This window comes from Patagioenas fasciata, chromosome 2, assembly GCF_037038585.1.
Source record: "Patagioenas fasciata isolate bPatFas1 chromosome 2, bPatFas1.hap1, whole genome shotgun sequence".
NCBI classification, from domain to species: domain Eukaryota; kingdom Metazoa; phylum Chordata; class Aves; order Columbiformes; family Columbidae; genus Patagioenas; species Patagioenas fasciata.
In genome coordinates this window covers 12,902,877-12,924,392 of record NC_092521.1, presented here as the reverse complement: position 1 = coordinate 12,924,392, position 21,516 = coordinate 12,902,877, and the positions used below count along the sequence as shown (strand labels likewise).

Here is a 21,516-nt window from a genome sequence, read left to right as displayed (position 1 = left end):
GGATACGAACTGGAACACAGGAGGTTCCACTTAAATATGAGAAGAAACTTCTTCACAGTGAGGGTGACAGACACTGGAACAGGCTGCCCAAGGGGGTTGTGGAGTCTCGTACTCTGGAGACATTCAAAACCCGCCTGGACGCCTTCCTGTGTAACCTCATCTGGGTGTTCCTGCTCCGGCAGGGGAATTGGACTGGATGATCCTTTGAGGTCTCTTCCAGGCCCTGACATTCTGTGTGCTCTGTGGGCTCTGCCCCCAGGCCTTGTGGCAGGGGAGTAACCTCTCCCTGCTGGTCACCAGTGAACTCAGGAGGTAAACACTAATCCTGGGATTCTGTAAGCACCTGTCACCTATAGATTTTGTGTTACAGAAATAGCTTTTTTTAATCTCTGCTTCATCGTTTGGGATATTAAAGCATAGAGAAATGCGATCGTTTGCCCAAATCTTTAAAATAAGTGGCAGAAGCTGTAATTTGAGTTTGCTGCTTGGTAATCCTGTCTGGACCATTTGATCACTTACTGTTGGAAGAAAAAAAAACCTGCTTCGGTAGTCACACTTGGTCTCCTTTTCAACTATGATTTTGCTGGTTGTATTTTCCAGAAGTCAGGGGGTTGGAGCGGAGGAGTTGCAAATTTTAGGTGCTTCTTTGATGCACCGATTTATGACCTTCCTAGCCGAAAAAAGTGCCTTAAAAACACTGCTGTGGAACCAGTTCCAGTGGGGAATGTGGCTTTTCCTCTGAAGGCAGAATGGACAGCTGCAAGCTGAAGATTTCACTTAGAAAATTCAAGAGTGATCATAAACATTTTCCAAGCAAAATAATATTTTATTTAAAAAAATAAGGGAGATTTGTCCAAGAGTACTTAATTTACTTTCCAAACGACTATCTGAGATGAAACTACCAATGCAATGGTATGATATAATGTTGTAAACAGTAACTTCTGTTCCTGTGCAGTTTGCTCAGTGCTTCCACAAATGTAAAGAGAATGAAAAAGCCTTTTTAACTTTTCACTGTTGTTTTTTACAGATTCCCACCTTTCACAGTGTGTATCTGTGATATTTCCAAAAGAACAGCAGGCTTTCTCAGTGAGTGAGATTTACCAAGTTCAAGAAGGAAATTAGGTTCTCACTGTTAGCTTTGATACACTAAATGGTCCTAGAAAGATAGAGCTGCTAACATGATTTTATGTGACTCTTCAGTAGTGTTTATTTGGATCACAGAGGTTCTACACAGCCTTACTAAGATGGCAAATGGGTGTTTTTAAGAAAGAGAAGTTAAATAATGTCACAGCTGAAAGCATTGATTATTAAATCTTTAAAAGCATCATTTTCCTTTACTTTAAAGAAGTTCTGTAAGGAATACTTTCCTTGTCTTCTGTTAGTTTGACAGTCTCTGAAGATCTTTAAAGACAGCAATCACTGGTTTTTGGTGGGGAGAGCATGAGCTGACATAAAGAGCTGTTGTTAAAGGCTGTTGCCTCCTCTGTGGCAAGATGCACCTTTAGCAGAGGATAGAGAAGAAAGCAATATATGTAATTCCAAAGTTCAAGTTGTAGTGAACTTGAACCATCACTGTTGTTAAAATGCTGTTGGAAGACCATGATGTAAAAACAGTATAATAATAAACGATGGTCTTGAGTGGCCAAGCACATTTTTAAATAGAAGAAATAAAGATACCAAAGAAAAAGAAAAAAGCATGACAGCAGGTATTCATGTCTCATAGTTTGCATGATATTCACGCAGAGTGTGGCAATGTTTTTCAGGTTAGGGTGACTGTGTGATATAGTTCTGGTATCCCAGGGAAAATAGTAGAGGGATATACAGCCTTAGGTATGCAAAGTTTGGGCAAAGCTCTGTCCTTTCTATTTAGATATTTTGTAGATTTCTGTTGGATTATAGCCTCACAAAGGCTATTGTTGATACAACAACTCATCCCCTTGTCATTTTGTGTATGATTCAGATAAAACTTAAGATATACCTCAATTTGGGTTGTGGCTTCTGTTCTCTTCCCTCCCCAATATGATGTCAGTGTAGTCCTTGAACATATCAGTTCTGTACATGGACTAATGCAGTATTTCTGTCTATCCAAGACTTTAGTTTTTGTGAACGGCTGTGTATCTAAAGCTGAGCAGAATTTCTCTTATCTCCTGAAACTTAGAGTATAAAGCTGCCCACCAGGTTCATGATTATTATAATAGCTGCATGTTGTCTGAGAAAGTTATGGCAAAGCATGAAGAGGGAAGAGCAGAAGTTGGAATTTTTGAGAAGCCACCTGATGTGGTCAGTGTGGATAGGCACAGCATAAGCAAACCCACATGAGGAGAAGCAGTTAATCCCTGCAAGCCTGTAGCTTGTGGGTTTGTATTGGAAAGGAAGACAGAGTTAAAGAAAATAAATACGATTCCTGTGCAGCATTATTCTGTGCTGATCGAACGTTGGTACTAAAAGTTTGTAGTATCTTTGGGAGAAGCAGGCAGCATTTTTAAGGTGGGCTTTTATTTAAAACTGCTGCTAGATGTTTTACTGTTAAGTACATTCTTAGAAGACTGGCTCTTTGTTAGATTATTTTTTCCAAGGGTCAACTATTGAAACAGACTTGTAGTTGATGAGGCTGAACTGGATGTGAGAAGTCATATTTCTTTCTAGGCTAATTGGTAGTATGCCTAGAAAACACAGACGAGTTTTTGGGCATGCGGGCTTCTTTGGATCTGAAATAGAGGAGCAGTTTTCGAGCAAACATAATGATTAAGTTTGAACCTCATTGTGCTTTAGCAATATGAATGAGCAGACAAAAACTGCAAGTTGCTTTTTGTGGTGTAGTTTTGCTTAAAATTGACTAGGAGGTGAATTGAAAACCTCTGGCGAATTGCAGTTCCGCTGAAATTACTGACATCTTGGGAGCTACGATTTCATCCCTGCTCTGATGTTTCACCAGTTCTTTTGACACTGCTTTATGGTTAGCTGGCTGTACTTCTGTTTTCTCTCCCAAATTCTTTGAGTGTAAACTGCATTCAAAATGTTGTGTCTGTTATTTCTAGAGTAACGATTTCAAGATGCCAGGCGGTGCAAGAATCTCATTCAACTGTGTGGATTCTGCTCTTTCGTCTCTGAAAAACTGCCAGTCTTATATAAATACTGGAATGGATATTGCTACTCACGTTGCCCTTGACCTTGTGGAAAGTTTCAGTAAGTATATTCTCTCTTGTATTGTGTCCTGGCCTACGTATTTTGACTTAGTTACTGGCAATCTCTATCTTCATTATAGAAACTGTAGCTCTTCTGGCTAGACCAGGGTGTTTTCATTCGAATCACTTTGTTGTCTTAAATGATAAATTCAGTGAAAATGTAAATATCAGCCAAACATTGTCCCAGCTTTTGTAACACTCAAGACTAATTTCATTCCAGTGGTTGTTACCCTACAGCTTTGTAAAAACTTTAGCATTGCTGAACAAGATGAAGGCATCTTAAGTGGGTGAATAAAATGACTTTTCATTCTAATACCGCTTCTTTGTGTGTGTTTTATTTTTTTAGGGCAAAATATATTAAAATAATGCTAATGATTTTGAGTACAAAGCTTGAGACACCTGTTAGGGGATGTCATGTTTTTAAATGCTGTCTCTGTCCTGAAATCAGGCCCTTTTAGGGTGCTTCAATTTGGCCATTTGCTAACTGGCATACCTTAAATCTGTAATAATTTCTATCAGTGTCGTCATTGCTATTTCACAATAACAGGTGCACTGCAAAGCTACTTTTCAAGGACAAACATCAAGCATCCCATTTCTCCATCTTCTTCGATCTGTGATAATGTTTTCACTAGGCAAAAATAAAAACTTTAAAGCTACAAAACCATGATAGATTTAATTATGAGTGGAGAGTGAAGAACAAGAATCCTCTGAAACAAACATTATGCTGTTCATTATAAATCTTCCAGTCAACCAAGCCAAGGTTTATGTACAATCAAGATGAATACTTTTCTCTTTGTCTAGTGTGATAGTTCTCTCTACTTTGGCATTTTTATCCATACTGCTGTCAGAGACAATTGACATGCCATTTCTAAAGCTTTTCTGAACAGTCAGCTGGGGGGATTCCCTTTGAGGTAAAACTGGTATAACCAGTTCTGATTCCTCTCTGCTTTCACAGTTACCATCTCTCCTACTTTGCCATAAGCAATACATGGAAATACAGTGAAAGTACTGAATTCTTTCAGTCTCAAGACTGCAGGATGATCCACAGAAATTAGTTATTTGTGCAAAAGTTAAAAGCTTTGATTAATTTCACCTTTCAGTGGAAGCTCCTGTTACATTCCCATTTGGAGGGGTGAAAGGCAATTTAAGCTCCACTGTGCACGTTTGCAGCTGGAAGTCTGCATTATACTACCAGGAAGTGTCGTTGTCTTCCTCACTTACCTGCTTCTGACACATTAATCTTTAATTACAACCTTGAAATTATTTTGTCTGTTTCCAAAAGGACTATATTTAGCATTCTGTCCTGAGAGGAGGAGATTACTCTTGATGAAATTCCTATGGTCATTGTTACAGTTATGTCATGTGACTGGAAAACAGCTCCTAGACCAATACTCGCATTTTATTTTAGCAGGAGCAAGTTTCCTGTAGAATCATAATTACAGAGTTATGAAGCATGACCTTTTCAGATAGTCCATCCTGTTGCTCTACAGAAAAGGTATTCCAGACTTGTATTTGTAGTTCCTACCTCTTTGGCCTGGTGTCATGGTGTTAGCTTTTTCCTTAGAATAGTTGTCTTCTTCACTCCTACACTTTTCCTTGTGGATGTATGTACATGTGTACATGGAACAAAGAAACAAAGCTCCTCACTTTTATAAGGTGCAGTTTTCACTCCCCTGACTATTCCCCTTGGACTTCAAGTCCTTGTGTTCCGTATAAAAGCCATTAGGAAAAGCACAGGGTTTCTGTGGCATGACATACTTTTGGTAAACAAATGTTTTTGGTGTTTTAGAATTAGCATCATCTGATCTGTCATGCTTGACTGTTCAGCTCTTACCTCCAACTCATATGTGATGATTTCTATTTCTAGAATTGTTGCTCATCTACCCCACTTTGCCTTCATGTTCAGAGGCAAAATATTAATTTAATTTTGAGCCAGCTTTAGATAATATGCTTCTGCATATTCCTGTCCCATTTGATATTTATTTTAATTTTCTTGGCAAAATCTATATTTGTCCAGCTTCTGACAGGTTTACTTGCCAGGCTTTGTAGTAGCAAAGAGTTCTATTGTAACTGTTATTTTATTTTACAAGCACTATTTCTGTTAAGGAATTTTGTTGCTTTAGACTTCTGTATTGGACAACTCTGTTTTTTTGGGAATAGTACCAACATTTTCATAGCAACTACATGAGAAAAGTTACATTTACATCTGAAGATAAATAACTGAAAAGACAAGCAAAGTTACAATCACAGAATGAGATGGTTTGGTTTGGAAGGGAACTTAAAGATCATCTAGTTCCATCCCCCTGCCATGGGCAGGGATACCTTCAGCGAGACCAGGTTGCTCAAGCCCCATCCAGCCTAGCCTTGAACACTTCCAGGGATGGGGTAGCCACAGCTTCTCTGGACAACCTGTTCCAGTACCTCACCTCATGGTGAAAAATCTTCCTTTAATCTAAATCTCCCCTCTTTCAGTTTAAAGCCATTACCCCTTGTCCTGTCACCACATGCCCTTGTAAGAAGTCCCTCTACAGCTTTCTTATAGGTCCCCTTTAGGTACTGAAAGGCTGCAATAAGGTCTCCCTGGAGCCTTCTCGTCTCCAGGCTGAACAACCCCAACTCTCTCAGCCTGTCCTCACAGCAGAGCTGTTCAGCCCTCTGATCATTTTTGTGGCCTCCTCTGGACGTGCTCCAACAGGTCCATGTCCTTCTTATGTTGTGGGCCCCAGAGCTGAATGCAATGCAGTAAGTGATGTTAGTTTCTTTTCTTAATTGCTATTCTCCGCAATCCAAGTCTTGAAAACATTTACTAGTAAACATATTTATTAAATAGTACACAGTAGTGTTTGCTGGACTGGCTACTGTTTAATGCAGTGTCATGGAGGGACTTGCCATAAATGTACCTGATGCTAAGTATAGATGAAAAAATCTAACCAAGTCACTTTTCCCTGCTTACTGAGATATGGTAGTGGATGTGATCTGGTGCTGTATTTGAGGTGCTTTCTAGGAAGCAGACACCATAGGGTATTTTTTTGTTTGTTTGTTTTTGTTTTGTGTTTTTTTTTAACAATTAAACAGTGATTTGTGAAAGAACAAATGTGTGATCTTTCTAACTTCAGACTTCTAGAAAAGCAGAGAAATAGAAATTAACAACTTTTTCTTTGACATTTTTAATGGAATTTTATGGTATCCCAATTTTGTGGGTGTTTCCCTGTCCAATAAAAATCACTTCCTCCATATTAGCACCATAGGGCTAGAAAAGGCTCTTTGATTTCTGATTTGTTTAGCAGAGAATGACAAGAAGAACACTTCTAAAGGGTGTCAAAAGAAAAAGAGTTTGGTGTTTCAGCACTTCTAAATGCATTTACGTTGTAAAGCAGCCACGATTGTTTGGGTGGAATGAAAATCAAAGCTCACTAGGGGGCAGAAGAAGATAGGGAGTGAGCAGTACTTGCTTCCATTTAAGTTGCAAATAGCCCTGAAAAGAAACTGGCCTCTTTACCAGTCTGTTGCTCTGGCCATGATCCCTGAGTAGCCTGAAGTCCTCTGCAGTTAAACCATCCAGAGAACAAAGAACTCTTGCACTGGTTATGTGGAAGCTATAAAATCCTCTTAGAATGTTTTTGAATTTGAGCTTTGTAAACGGTGATAGTGTTACATGGAATAAAGAGGGAATGAAACTACTTGTTTGGTCATGAAACCAAAGGGATGCTGATAGGAAGAGGTGCCAGACTTGAGGGCAGGAATTGTCTCAGGATATTCCATGAATTTTAATAACCTTGTAACCTATGGTAACCTTTTTTTCAGACATCTCAGAGGCTTTGCAAACACAGGCTAAGCCTCTCAACACTCTAGGAGGTAAAGAATGGTTATAGGGATTACTTGCTTTACTACAACTGAAATGAAACTCTTGGGTGAATAATGGTTGCCATATAGAAACATTGTAACTGTATCATAATCCAAAAGAGAAAGAAAAATTCCTCTAACTGACTGAAACAACTGAGAAAATCTTATGAGAGAAGACAAATAGAGGTTTTGGAGTTGGACATCAGGGACATCCGATTAAATTGCCAACTCATTAATAAATATCACAATAAATCCTTCATACCTTTATTTTTACATAATATTTGAAAGTTTCAGAACTAAATCAAACACTGGGTTTTCATTTCAACAGTAATTTCTTATGGAGAAAGTCTCCTGTTGAATTGAGGCTATGCTTTCTTTCTACACCACAATTCCTTTTAGGAAGCTGCCATGTACCTACTGGTTCACTTCAGTCATATTTAAATGGGATGTAACTGTCTTTGATTACAGGTGGCATGGCTGCAAACCAGTGCTCATACTGATACTGCCATTGATTACTGTGCTTACTGTTCATTCCTGTGCTGCTCTAGTTAAATTTACTCTATCTTAAGAGCCTTAGGTACATATGTTCATTATATTCTTAAAAACAAACACTTTTGTGCTTCATAGTTAACTTACACAAGGCCATTACTTTCTGGCAATAACTACAGAGCTTTTTAGTTTAGATACAGTTCTCAGGTTTGGCATTCTTTGTTGTTTTTTTTTTTTTCTCCTATAGATGAATTGGGCTCAGAACATCCCATTAACTTGCCATTTTCTCCTCCAGTTTTTGACTTTCTGTTCTGGAAAGATAAAGTAATCTCGCTGGACAGAGCTCTTCCCAGGAGTTTAAACAACTGTTAGAAAAATGGATGGGGGAATAAGGGTTCAATTAAATAATTAAACAGTGTAGCTCTGCAATAAATAGTGGTCAGAGAAGTCTGGAAAAGTGAGGGAATTAGTTTCAGGGATATAAATTGCAATGCAGATGACTTTGAAGAACTACAGATTTAGAGCCTCTCATCACATGGTCCCACATTTTTAAATGTAGGACAGAATATACCAATTAATCAAATTCTCCATGACCTTGAATGAGTTCATTTTACTACTTTCTGCAAAATAATAATAATAATGATGAAAACAATGCTTTTCTATTTCATATGAATAATGGAAAGCTTTAATACCCAATATTTCTAGACAGATTCACATTCATCTCTACTTAGGCGTGTACTTCTGTTGAAATCTGTTTGCACTCCACAATAGTAAATTTAAAATTATTCCTGTTCATTTAAGCTTTATTTAATGCTGTAAGATGTTTTGGGAATCCTAGTGAGAGATAAAATGGAAGTATGGACTTTTTTACTATGGAATTGTAAATAATAATAGACCTCACACGAAGAAGCCAAAAGGAAAATATTTCACAGTAGAATTAAAACAGTCTGAAATGTCTGTGAGGCCTCTAATGACATAAACACTCAATCTGTTCCCAGCTTTGTACTACCTCCCTTTCTTTTCTGCCTTCTAGCGTCTTGTTCACTGCTGCTGCGCTCTGGAGATAAATCTTAAGTCAGCTCTAACCACAGCGATTCTCAGTGATTCCTCTAAGGAACCCACCATTCACAGTGTGCCATAGGGATAAGACATTTAGACTACTGTCAGGTTCAGTGCCAAAATTGCACTTATCCAAGTCTTAATTTCATCAGTGATTCTATTGTTTAGTCCACTAATATATTTAAGTTCATTTTGTTCTAGTCCTATATGTAGTTATTAAAATAAATCGCTAGTGTCAAATATTCAGGTCCGGCATTGCTCATTTCTGAACATGCATGATCTCTAACAAAATAAGGCAATAGTGCTGTTCAGAGTTTCTGTTAACTGCTGTTCATTTAGGTAAAGAATAATTTTAGAGAATAATTTAAATGAATAATGTTAATGCGTCCTGATCCTGAAAACCTTTTATTTTTTAAATAACTGTTGATGTCCACGAAGTTACATTGTCAATTAAGACCTCCCTGTCCATTGAGAATCTGCAGATTTTTAGGACTGAGCATCTTCATACTGTTGTGCTGTGGGCATATGTTGGCAAAAAGAAAAAAATTAAAAAGATCCTGTAAGGGATTAAGGATCTGTATCTAGAGGTGAGAAATGAACTAGTTTCTCCAAACTGAATGTCGAAGGGAAACAGCCAAATTAAAAGCTCATTTTATTTAATGAGTTAAAAAGAAAGATAAGGTTTATGTCCTTCTCAGTCTTTCTGCTGATTATCTTTAGATACTGACATTGTCTAAATGTCATACTTTTGTCTTCTTTCAAAAATACCATTGTAGTATAGAAGCATTTTAAAATGTTGCTATATATATGTATAAAGTGTAAACAGAAAAACAGACTGTGAACAGTTTGTTTCAGTGTGTCTTCTCCATGCTCAAAATACTCTTGGATGTTCCGTGGCCCAGCTTGGAACAATACTGAAGGAAAGGTTACACTGAAATTCTTGTGCAGTCCACCAGCATTCAGAGTGGTCTGTAGATTTTAAAGCTTAAGCACATGCTTATATCTTTTGCTGGACTGGAGTCCTAATAAATACCTGAATTTGAAGGTGACACTGTTTGAAATGCAAGTATATATAATGCAAGTAACATCATCTAAGTTCTACTATAATTTGCATCTTCCTAAATTTATCCTCAGTCTGTTGTTTAAGCTGTGTGATTTAGTGTGATTGAAAGAATAATTCACGAAGTCAGTACTTGTTTGGCAATGTCTCTCAATTGTAATACTCCTACTATTGAACTGTAAGCCCTGTATTGACACCTCTGCACACTGAGACATGGCTGTTTGCACTGCTAATTGATCTCCTGTTAGTTACTGAACTGTCTTAGAGTACTTAAACTACTTAAAGTAGTTCTAGAATTAGAAAGCATTGCTTTCACATCTATGTGAAATACTTCAAGGAAAAGTCTTATTCTCTGATTTTGGAACTAGTCTAACCTGCCACATATGTTGACTGATGTGCTGATAATGACGGGAGTATGTTGGTCCGGTATAGGTCTGCCATATCCAAAACAAGCATCCATTCCCAGCTCTGCTCAAAGTTATTGGATGTGAATTCTGTCACCTTGCTGAAGATGGCAGTTTTATCTTGCTCCTTGCGGGAAAACAGCAGAATTTTTTCAAGAATATGAGATTGTGAAGTACGGAGACCTCTAGATACCAGAATGAAGACAACTGACTCATGGTCATCTCCAGGCTTTCAGCCCAGCAGTTTGCTCTTTTGAGGGGCTGTTGCTTATGTCTCTGGGCTGGAGCCAAAGCTCTGTGGGACTGGGAGGAATGTCAAGTACAAATGGGAAATAAATGAAAGGGCTGGACAGTATGCTAACTGCAGCCAAGATGGTTAAAATTTCTTAGCATAAAACTTTTGAAAAACAAGTTAAAGCATTAGGAGATAGGGTTTTGTCTAATGAGCTGAACAGCTTTTCTAGTAGAGAGCAAGATGCTTCATGGAACTTACTTTCAACCACAATCCCACTGTAAATTGTAGAGGCCGTGGAGTGTGAAGTAGCTGGGTGGGAAACAGTTACTGCACCTGAACTCTAATCTTATTTGGGGAAAATAAAATGAGTCCCTTTTCTTTTTCTTCAAAAACTTGCTCTAAAATGTCATGGTCAGCTGCTACCCATGGCTGCTTGCTATCTGTATGACATAGCGGTGATCTTCGTGTAGCAATATCATAGCCTGTGTGAGAATTCCTCCTCTCTTGCTCCACAATTAGAAGGATTTTTGTGCTCACCAGTATGTACAGAGCAGGCCCATGGGTCTTGCAGAGTGTTAGGGGTAGGACTCTTTGGCATGTGCCCCAGGTTAAGGTAGCCCTTTACAGCTCTGGCTTTTCCTGCTTGTCTACCCATTTCCTATTGCACAACGTGCTCTCTCTGCCAGCAGAGCTTAGCTCAGCTTTGGCTGTTCCCCTTCACGTGTGCTGTGCTGTAACTCACATGCTCAACGTCCTCCCTTTACTGACTGCTTTCTGTTCTCTAGATTGCTTGGGATCCACTTAGACCATGATGCCTGGTAAATATTAGCCAAACAGCAGTTGGTAATGTAGGATCTTTTTTCAGTGTGGATTTAGCTCTGTGAGGTTACCCACAGCACTTGGATTTCTCTCACTGCTCTCTTAAAATGGCGTTAAACGGGAATCACTCTAAACATTGCTGACCCTTGTTGACATAGGAAGGAGTGTATAGAATATAAGCATGGCGGTCAGCCTGGATTTATGAAATTGTTGGCAGCCTTTTAATAGACAGTTGGTTCATGAGTTTCTGTGGAATATCCACTATGATTACATGCAGTGGCTTTCTAAACACATTGCTGCAACCTATAACAAACAGTCGGACTTGAAGAACATAATTTCATTCATCACTGAGAGCAGGGAACCTTTTCATGGAAGTTTCTTTGTCATTGACCTAAAACTTCTCCTACTTCAAATGGTGCAAACTCCAGCATAAGGATGGACTCTGTAGCTGTGTTTGAATATGAAATGATTTGGTTAATTTGTTTTCTTTGCTCCTTTTTTTTTTTCCGCTAGTTTATTTTTCATTGCAAATTAAAATGCAGGATTCCTGCAGTACAATAGCATGAATCTTAACACTGGCAAAGTTCTTGTATATGAAACGACTGTGATGTGATTATTTTGGGATTCAGAAATGAACTTGCTGACACCTGTGCTTCTGAAATTCTCATACTCTGTTAGTTTCCATGGTGTTAGAGATCACTGTGCTTCATAAAAATAGTCAAAACATAAGGTACTTGTCCTGAGAATAACCTGGAGTGTACAGGCTAGAATGACATGGTGCAACCTGCTTGAGTACGAGGCAGCATTAAGGCCCACTGACTGAGGAGAGAAGCAGGACTTAAACTTTGACTCACTATCCTGTTCTTGTCCAGGGAAGATAAACTGTGTCAAGATGTTTTCTTGCACATCCTACCTTCCTTCACATATGAGCCATGGTTTTAGTTCACATTCCAGCTCATGCCGGCCTCATAATGGACAAAGCTTGTGACCTGTGTTGTCTGGACCCTGCATGAGGAATCAGACCTTGTTTTTCTCCTGCGAGCATGGCCATGTATCTGTGAAGGTGTTCTTGGGAAGCAAACACTTTTATGTGCTGTGTAGGAATAGCATTAGAATTGAGCAATCCATTACTTCTTTATGGACATGAGGGAACAATCTTACTTGGATTTGAAAATCCCCAAGAGTGTGCCTCGGTCTCTCAGAATTTACTTAGTCTTAGGTTAGAGTAAATTCCAAGTAATCACTGCAGGATCAGGATTTTTTTTTTTTTTTTTTTTTTTTTTTTTTTTTTTTAATTGGTAGAGAATATAAGTGTAGAATGTCCATTCTGGAGATAAATGGCTTTTCACTGATGCTTGCTATACAGAAGTGTTTTCTAGCTATGACAGAAGGTACTGTAGAAAATGAGAAGAGACCAGTCATCCATTAAGTGCAGTAACCCTTCTGTGTTGGCCTCTACCAGATGCTTCCTGTGAGGCTGCAAGAAATCCCTCACGATACCGAGTTGTTCACAGGGGAAGCTTCTGACCCCTGGCATTTATCTGCCAGAATCTGTCAACTGCTGTGCTTTGCTGCTGGTCTGTGGTACTAATTGTTGGTTTGCACAAACTCAGTGCAGGCACCAAAATTGCATCCTTCTTCTTGGAAAGTTAGTTTCCTGTTGTTTAAAGTAAACTTGTATTTTGGGGTGTGTCAGATAAAATGTTTCAGATTCTTTTTCTCAAAAATCCTATTTTTTCTTTCCTTCAAATCCCATCCTTTTGGAAAGGTGTTATTTTTTATCTTAACTTATGCTTCCCCTTTACATTTTGCCTCTTGAATTGTTTTGTAGGTATTTAACCTTTCAGCTAACAGTGAGGAAGAGATGTATATTTTCTTGAAGTGGGTAGGTAAATGGTGTCACACCTCAAGTATTTCTTCAAGTAATTCTATTTTTTGAAACAAAAAGAACTGTTTGGGTTCTCGTGAACTGCTTTTCTGAAGACAAAAAAGTTACATTTTGTGCATTATGCTCTTCAGTCAATACTAAAATTTTGAGAAGGGAGGGTTGGATTAATTTTTTTGTTCTACCTTTGTGCTTCAGTAATTACAGTGTAAAAATTACTTACAGCATTCATAGCCAGCACTGATGAGCCCATTTCTGGAACACACAGCAATTTGTTCTGAAGGCTCTTCTTCAGTGAAACTGTCTGAAAAATGAGAATTTGCAAACGTGCCTCGTTTCAAAATCTAGAAAAAGTAAACTCGTAATGAAAGATTTGTGTTCTTTTATCCTAAAACCACCCTGACCATAGTCTGTAATCTTACGAAGTGGGAAGAAACAAATATGTGGGGTTGTTACTATTTCCTAGCTGGCATTTTGACTGTGGAAAGAACACAGTGCAGCGAGGGGAAAGTAGCTATATGGAACAGCATGCTTTTGTTCTGCTCGCCCTTTGTCGGTTTGGGTACTCAGTAAGCTGAGTGCACCCACCATTTTCATTCCTCAACCTGTGCAGTTCTTGAAGGAAAGAGAAACCCATGAGGTGGCAGCACAGGCTGTCCTGCTGCTGGTGCCCTTGCTCTGTCACCTGGTGTGCTCAGCTGTGCAACTGCAGTAACTCACTCCTAGGATGGATTCAGAGGTGCTGGTGCCATATCACCGTACTCTTGCATTTAGTAATACTAAAATATAAATGGAGAACTAAGATTAATAGTGGAGAAAGAGAATCTGTATTATCAGATCGTAGATTTTTAAGGCTGTTTGGGACCAGCATGGTTTGACTGCCTGCATAATACAGATCATTGCCTTTTGTACAATTATTTTTGCATGAAACTGGTATGTTGTGGTTGAACTAGAGAGTATCATTCAGAGTGAAATCCAGGCTTGGTTTAAAGCTAGCTTTCGCTGTCTTTATGCATTCTCATGGAAATGTACTGGCCGTTTGCACCTGAACGGAACATCATACTCTGGACAGTCTTTTTTTTTTTTGTCAGAACTCTTGTGAGTGCTGATGAAAACTGCAGAATTTTTATTTCTCAAGTTTCAGTAGGTGGTATTCACATAGTGTCTGATTTCAAACACATACATACATATGGATGTGTGTATATTTATACTTTTTTCTTATGTATTTTTCTACGGAAGTGGGTAATTTTCTCCCCCAAGGGTCGTTATGAGTTAGGGAGGTTTGCAGTCACCTAGTGGGTTACCTCATGTACCCATTGTCACTGTAAATTTCTCTGTGTCCTAAACCTCATAAATTCTCAGCAGTCTTCAAAATAGATCGTAAGAGAGATTTAAATACTGTATAGACCTTTTTGCAGACCCTCTGCACACTAGTGATGTTAACCTTGAGAGAACGGGTGAGCTTACAGCTGTAAGTTACAGGCTTAAAACTGCTGGGTGAGGTTCTTTGGCCTCTACTATGCATGAGATCAGAATAAATGATCCTAATGGTCTGTTCCAGCTTCAAAATACTATGAAGTACTGCAGAGGTCTTGTGTGGGCTCTTCGGCACAAAGATAAATCAACCTCTTTGAACAAAAGCCAGAGAGGAATATTTTATGTGAATAATTTACTGTATGAAAATATTCTCTGTAGTATATTAATCTGTCATTTTCTTATCATCATATTTCTGCCACGGAAGTGTGGCAGTAAGAAAATACTGCTAACTCCTGTTTAAATGTAGAAGCATACAGTATATATAGAAAGTAGTGTGGGCTTTGAAGAACCCTCTCTGAAGGCTTTAATTTTGATCAATTTGAGTAGATCAGTATTTAGTTTTCAGTGATCTAATTGTGTGCCTAAATAACTAGGGAGGGAGGAGGAACCCACAAAAGTAGAAAAAAATCTGGGGTTGGCAGCGTTCAGAAAGATTACGAATATAAAGTAGTTGTATTTCTTTTCTTGAGTCTTTCCATTATGGATTTATCTGGGTTAAAGGTAAGCATTGTGCTGACATATTCTCAGTGTTTGTTCAAAACATGAAGGAAGCCCTCCTGTAGACATGATCACTCTGAAACCTCCACCCTGATCCCCTACGTACAGGCACAGGACACTCATCTCTTTTGTTATTTTTCTTTTTATTTTATCCTTCCTTTCTCTTCAAGAATTCAAGAACTTAGGGCTGTTGTTTTTCCTTCCTTTTTTGATACTCAGATAATGTTTTGACAGTGTATGTAGAATTAATTATGAGAGGCTTTTAATACTTTCAGATGAAAAAAAAATAAAAAAGAAAACTTAAAAATGCACTCTGACTCAAATCCAGGTTGTATGGCATGTTTCTATTTACACCAATATGATACAGCATGCTGACACTCTAGTGAAGAATGAAGATTACAATGTGTACTGGTTAAATTCCAGGAATTTAAATGGGAATGCTTGCTTTATCAGTCAGAATCACATGCAAGACTTGTGTTTTCCTATGAAAAATTTCGTCCATTGCAGGACAGACAGCTTAGTTGTCTGAACTGTAGATTTAGAATATTTTTTATTATAATTTTCATATATTTTTTGGATTCCCTTCTCATTTTCTTTTCCATTTTCTCTCAAAAAGATCAAGGAACTCACAGTAGCCTTATATGAAAGAGACAAAACAAGTAAGATGCTCCAAGTCGGATTTTGCTGAGGCTTTGAGGCAAAGGAACCACAGTGCTTTCCATCTGGCATTGCCACTGCATGGCCTTGGGCAAGGCATCAATTTCCCTTCTACAAAAAGAGATGTCCGGAGTGTTTTGAGAGGATATATGGACATCTGAATATCTCAAACTCCTGTGTAAATATTAAGTTCTGTTGTTGCTTATGTCTTCTATGCATGTGGAAATTATGTTGTAAGACTCTAGGAATAGTTTGAGTTGTCTGTAATGGTGACAGGTGATTGGAAAGGCAGGAGGCAGGTAGCCAGGAAGAATATCTGTGCAGAAATAAAAGGCAGCAGAAAACAACAGCCTAGCAAAGATCTCATCTTTACCTCTTGTGAATTAACAAATAGGAAGTATCACATCTAGAACCATTCTAGGTGATATGAAATGGTTTGAACTACTGAAATAGGCACAAGACACTATGAGAATGATTTGCACTTAGATGAAATTTATGAGTGGATCCTTCAGCCATGTCTACAGGAGGTTAGCCAGATGTTTATGAGTGGGTTAATGAATAATAGTATGTGAAGAGAGAAAATACTACACTGTTTCAAAAAATTTGCTACTAAAACTGCTTAGGGAAAGAAAATTCACCAGTGAAACCCACAGTCCAGCAAAAAGTCAGCTGAAGTGACAGATTATCCATCCCATCTCTGAATAAACAGTTCAACCTTGTATTTTCTTTCTTTATCAGCTTTGTTTCAGTTTTCAGGCACTGGATCTTACGTTTCTGTCCCATAATCAAAGAGCCAAATATGTTCAGAAATCTTCCGAATGGTAGTGGTAGATCCTGAGCAAGTCACCTTTAAGGTCTCTTGCTTGAACTTTGCAAATTGAACTGCTTTAGTCAGTCTTGATGTAAGTCACACTTGCCAGGCATTGAGTAGTTTGCGTTGCTCTTTCTTTGAAATACTGAAAGAGCTTCTCGAAGGAAAATGAAATTAGCAGGGTTTAGTCTCAGGCTTGTTGGTCTAGAAAGAGCCTTTGCCCGAATTATACAGTATGTGCCATATAAAGATAGGGATACATCTCCAAAATTGTCAGCATACAATCATCCCCTTTAAAAAAAAAATACATTAGAACAATCCTTGTACCCCTTCTTAGACATTGACCAAGGGTCTGGCATTCATCGAGAGTGTTATACCGCACAGCCTTCTGTGTAGGGCAAACAGCAATAGCCAGGTAACCTGCCATCGCTTGCATTGCTGCCTTGGCCACCCTTCCAGGCACTGTCTGCATTAGGTTAGTTCCCGATCTGTGCAGTACATCGCAGTTACTATTAATGTCTGGTGAACTTGTGGCTTTTTTTGTTATTTGTTTCAGTTTGAGGTCTTTTGTGTGTTAATGGACCTTTATGTCAATAAAAGAAAATCAACAGCCATGAGTCTCTTTGAGCTGCCATTATATAAAAGAATGGGAGAAAGCCGGAGGTGACCGTCAAAGATTCTGATCACCACGAAGATTATTACGTGCTAATAGAGCAAGAATCAAAAAGCAGGCTAGCAAGTGCTCAGGGGAAAAAAAGAGCAGGAATGGGGGAACTGATTGAGGAAAAAGAGAAACAGAGAGCAGCAAGTGGTAGAGATGCGTAGTGAAGGAGAAGAGGTAAGAAATGAGAAAGCCACAGCGAGAGGATGAAGCAGGATAGTACGCTGATCATGCTCTAGAAGACAAAAGATATTTAAATGCTTTCCTAATGATGTTTCCCATGTAAGCAAGTTCTCTCACTTCCACAAAGGTGTTATCTTCTGCAAATGGGAAGAGTAGTCTGGCGTATAAATCAAAGGATGTCTGGTTCACGTGGCTGAAAATGAGAAGTGAGGTGTGGTCTTTCTGATTAGTCTCACGCTTGAGTAGTGCAGGATGTATGTATGTGACCTTACTTTTTTGACATTATCAACCAATGCTGAAGAGTGCTCTGAAATATGCATGTACTCTAGCATTCAGTATAGGGTGACAATCTCAAACTGCTCCGTAAATTACATATAATGAACTTTCTTATTAAAAAAGACGTAACAAAAGGAGCCAGCTGGCTTAAGGAGAAGGTGGCAGATGACAAGAACACAATTCAAAGAAGTGTTCACACATTAAGGAAGTATTTTAACAGGCTTTCCCCAGACTGTAAGTGGGAATGGAATTACACATTGCATGTAAATGTCAAGTGCCAATAATATCTTCTGAGTTAAATCAACCTTGCAAACTCTTTCCTATTTTTCTTAAGCAGATGAATAAACTTTAACTTGTGATTTCCTTACTAATCATCTTAGTAAGCAGTGGGTGAGTAGACTTTTTACTGTATGGATACATTAATGTGACATTTTCACAAGACTTTTTTTTTTTAAGTTTATTACTTGTGGGTGTGGGTCTAATTCACAGCTGTTTTTTGAGTGAATTAGGTATGCCATCACTCATTCAAATTCTCTATTTCTTCAGTATTTTAAGATTAATCTTTTATCCATGCTTTGTTGGAGCTGTGGAGTCTGTCCTGATGTCTGGAGGTAATCTCAAGGTAGTCAAGACTTCTTTTTCACTGGACAAAGTTACTTTAGTGCAGAGACTTGGCCTAATCACTTTAATAGAAAACAAGATTTTAAATAGAACAAAATTCAAAAGCATATTAGTATAAAGGGAAGAAGAAAATTGTCTCAACTAGCATGTTTCAGCTACATAAATCTTGAGCATAGGCCTATGGTTCTGGATTTAATTTATTTTAATAGCACAATGTTTGATAGCTATGTGATAGTTTAGCAGTTCTGTTTAATTCCTGAACAGAGGGAGCCTTCAACTTCTTCCTGTCTAGTTACAGAACATTCTTGCACTTGGTTTCAATTTATATTCTTATTTTATCAAAGGTTCCCCTCTAAAGGCAATGAGGCCCCCACAAAGCTACTTCTTTCCTACTATGGACAAAGATAACAGGGTTATCAAAAAATATGCTGAGAGACCATCATCTGTGGTGTACTGTAAGCCATCAAACAAACCCCTGTTTCCTCTCAAAATCATAAATACTTCTGCATACATGAGAGACCCAGGCAATACAGAATTGCATTGCTGTTTTTAGCACAGAGATGTGCATTTTCCACATGATAGCAAAGCAGCAGTTCCTCATAGTAGGAGTAATTTTTCATATGAAGTTTGTGGGAAATGGAAAGATTTAACTCTTTTACCAGTATGCAAGAAACAGAAAGAATGCCACATACCAGCAATTAATGCCAAAAAGGGGAGATCTGCCAATTCACGGAAGAGGCTTTATGCAAAGGAGGCCTGCTAGGGGCAGAATGGATTGCTGGTTTTCATTACGCTTGCAGCTTGTGTCTAGTCTTTGCCTTGTCTGTGTAAGAGGATTAGGTTGTGGGTTGTTTTTTTGTCTTGGGTTTGGGTTTTTTTTTTGGTGCTATTGAAGAATTATGGGCTCTGAAAGGCTTAGCTTTAGTACTGCTGCATGGTTAGAACTTCAAATACTGTATCAATACGTGATTCGTGATGAATTGGATATTTTGTGTGAGGAACATCACTTCACCTTTACTCGTGTGAGACATTGGTTTTCTAGACTCCTTTAGTTTAACCTTGGTTGTGTTCTGTCCATTAGCTCTCTTCAACAGAAACTCAAAAATATCTAAAGGATACGGAAGTATCTGCCTTTTGAACAAACAATTAACTGTGGAGAGGATACCCATATCTATTGCTACTAACCTTCCCATTTCTGATAATCTAACAGATCAGTTTCAGATTTAAAAACCCCAAACTTTCCAGTGTTAGCTGTATATTCTGTATCTGATGTATCTTTTGTTTATTCCTTTATGTACATGGACCAGTGTCAACTCTGTTGTAAGACACATCACTGCTCTGCCCACAGTGGTATAGAACGTGGAGTTGCCTGCCAGGCAAATTTGGCTAAAAAGAGTTGCCTATCAGCTGGATTGTTTTTCCACCCTGAGCTGGTTGCTGCTGCAGCCGTGGCATGGCCAGTGCCCCAGCCACTCAGCTCAACTCCAGCCTTGCTCTGTCTGGGGCTTCCAGCTTCTCTAGGTTCTGAAGACAGTAGTGCCAAGGGTTGTAGAAGCAGAAATATAAAAGCTTAGAATGGGAGACTGTGTGGGTTCAGAGAAAAAACAACAACAAAAAAGAGTTATGTTTGGAAATGTCTAATAAAAATATTTGACATTTAAAAACCAGACATATTTTGGCATTTTTCCTTCCCCGGCTGTTTCCTTTTAGGTCAGTAATGTTAAAATGTCAGTGCTGGAAGTGCATTCATTTGTGTCTGCATGAAGCTGTCAGTTATGGAAGCTTAGTTTGGATTCTGTGTTCTTCTTGTGTGGGAATTAACTATGACCACTGAACTGAGCCGAAATAACTTGGTGCTGGAATGTCTTGAGGCGAAGGATTGTCTTGGGCTTACCTTTCTGCTTGATATGTGTTCCACTGCTCTAACTTGTTCTGGAGCTCACGGACACCGCAGTCTGCTCATGGGGCTGTAGGAAGAACAGCTCTCTCCGTTTTAGTGGGACCAGTTTGCTGAGCAGTTCATGCACAAGCACGAGTGCCAACACCTGTAGAAGTGTGACGGGAGTCTGGAGCGAGGGACCGAGAGCGAGGGTGCCTCTGGACCGCAACTGCACTCTGGGTCACTTTTCTTGCATCATGGCCCTATTTTCTAGCCAGGCCATTGAGGATGCACCATGCGACTCTGATTTCTTGTGGTGCCACTTGCAGCGTGTCTAGTCTCGGTAATGAGATTTTGAATTAGATGTATCTGCACCAGACTCGGGTAGCTTGAGCCCAGAACCAAGATAGTTGCATTTACTGAAACATTACATCTGATTAAATAAGCTCTGGTGAAGGCTTGTGAGCTTGGGCTCTGAGCTAGGCTGCCCCCAATTCTGGACGGAGAAGTAATGTTTCTGAGAATTTTGAAGGTCTTGGGTGAAAAGGGTTTATTTTCCTATCTTTACTGATACTTTTTTATACTGAAATGTCTTTTCAACCGATTTCCTGTTTCCCCCAAACGGAGGAAATTCTAAGTAACTACTGCGTTTAGTTTAATGAAGATTCACTTTGAATGAGCTTCTCTGAGATGAGAAATATAATTGGTTCATTAACACAAGCAAAAGTGTTGGTTTTTTTCTTGTGAAAAACCTAATGTTATTGTTTCCTGCTGGATAATAACAATCATGCCTTTTATTAGAGACAGAGTTGGACTTCACACTAAAATACTTATTTTCCACCTGACAATGCAATTTGAAATAAGAGTAGAATTGGTTATTGACAACAGAAGACATTAACACTGTTGATTTGTGAACAAAAAAGAGGTGGATTATCTCTGTAGAATTCATAATGTGCAAGTAGAGATCTTGTGTAATACAGAAGAAATTGTGCTTCTTAAAAGAAATTATAACAAGTTGGAAATGAACTTGTTGGTATAATAAAAAAATTATATAAAATTGCTTATAGTATTCCTTTCCAGTGGAAGTCATAGATCAAACAGCCTGTGACCCTTTTGTGGAAATTGTAAATGCCCACTAAAAGTCTTGAAATAAAAGACTTCATTTGAAATAGCAGTTTTAGAAAGTGTTCTGAGGGATCAAAGAGTAGCAATTACAACACCTTAACAAATATTGCACTGTTCCTTGTGAGGGAAAATATTTCAATAAAATCTTTGGCCAAATTCTAATGTTACCATATCAAGCTCTGAGAGGAGAAAGTGAGTAGAAGGACGGCAGTAGATTGCTTGTTTCTCAGTATTCGCAGCCCTCCCGTGCCTGGCTCTGGGGAAGGCAAGGTCAGCAGCTCTGATCCTCG

General features: G+C 38.7%; 1 protein-coding gene across 2 annotated transcripts in view; it reads left to right on the top strand.

Annotated features, from left to right (window-relative positions):
- Positions 1-21,516, top strand: part of NSMCE2 (NSE2 (MMS21) homolog, SMC5-SMC6 complex SUMO ligase) — a 133,972-nt gene that overhangs the window by 513 nt on the left and 111,943 nt on the right. The window contains exons 2-3 of one of the 2 annotated variants that reach the window (XM_065831238.2): positions 1,028-1,086; positions 3,039-3,186. In XM_065831238.2, coding sequence (XP_065687310.1) covers positions 1,028-1,086; positions 3,039-3,186 — 207 coding nt within the window. The remainder of the gene's footprint in view (positions 1-1,027; positions 1,087-3,038; positions 3,187-21,516) is intronic. The other variant, XM_065831237.2, reaches the window with a different exon arrangement.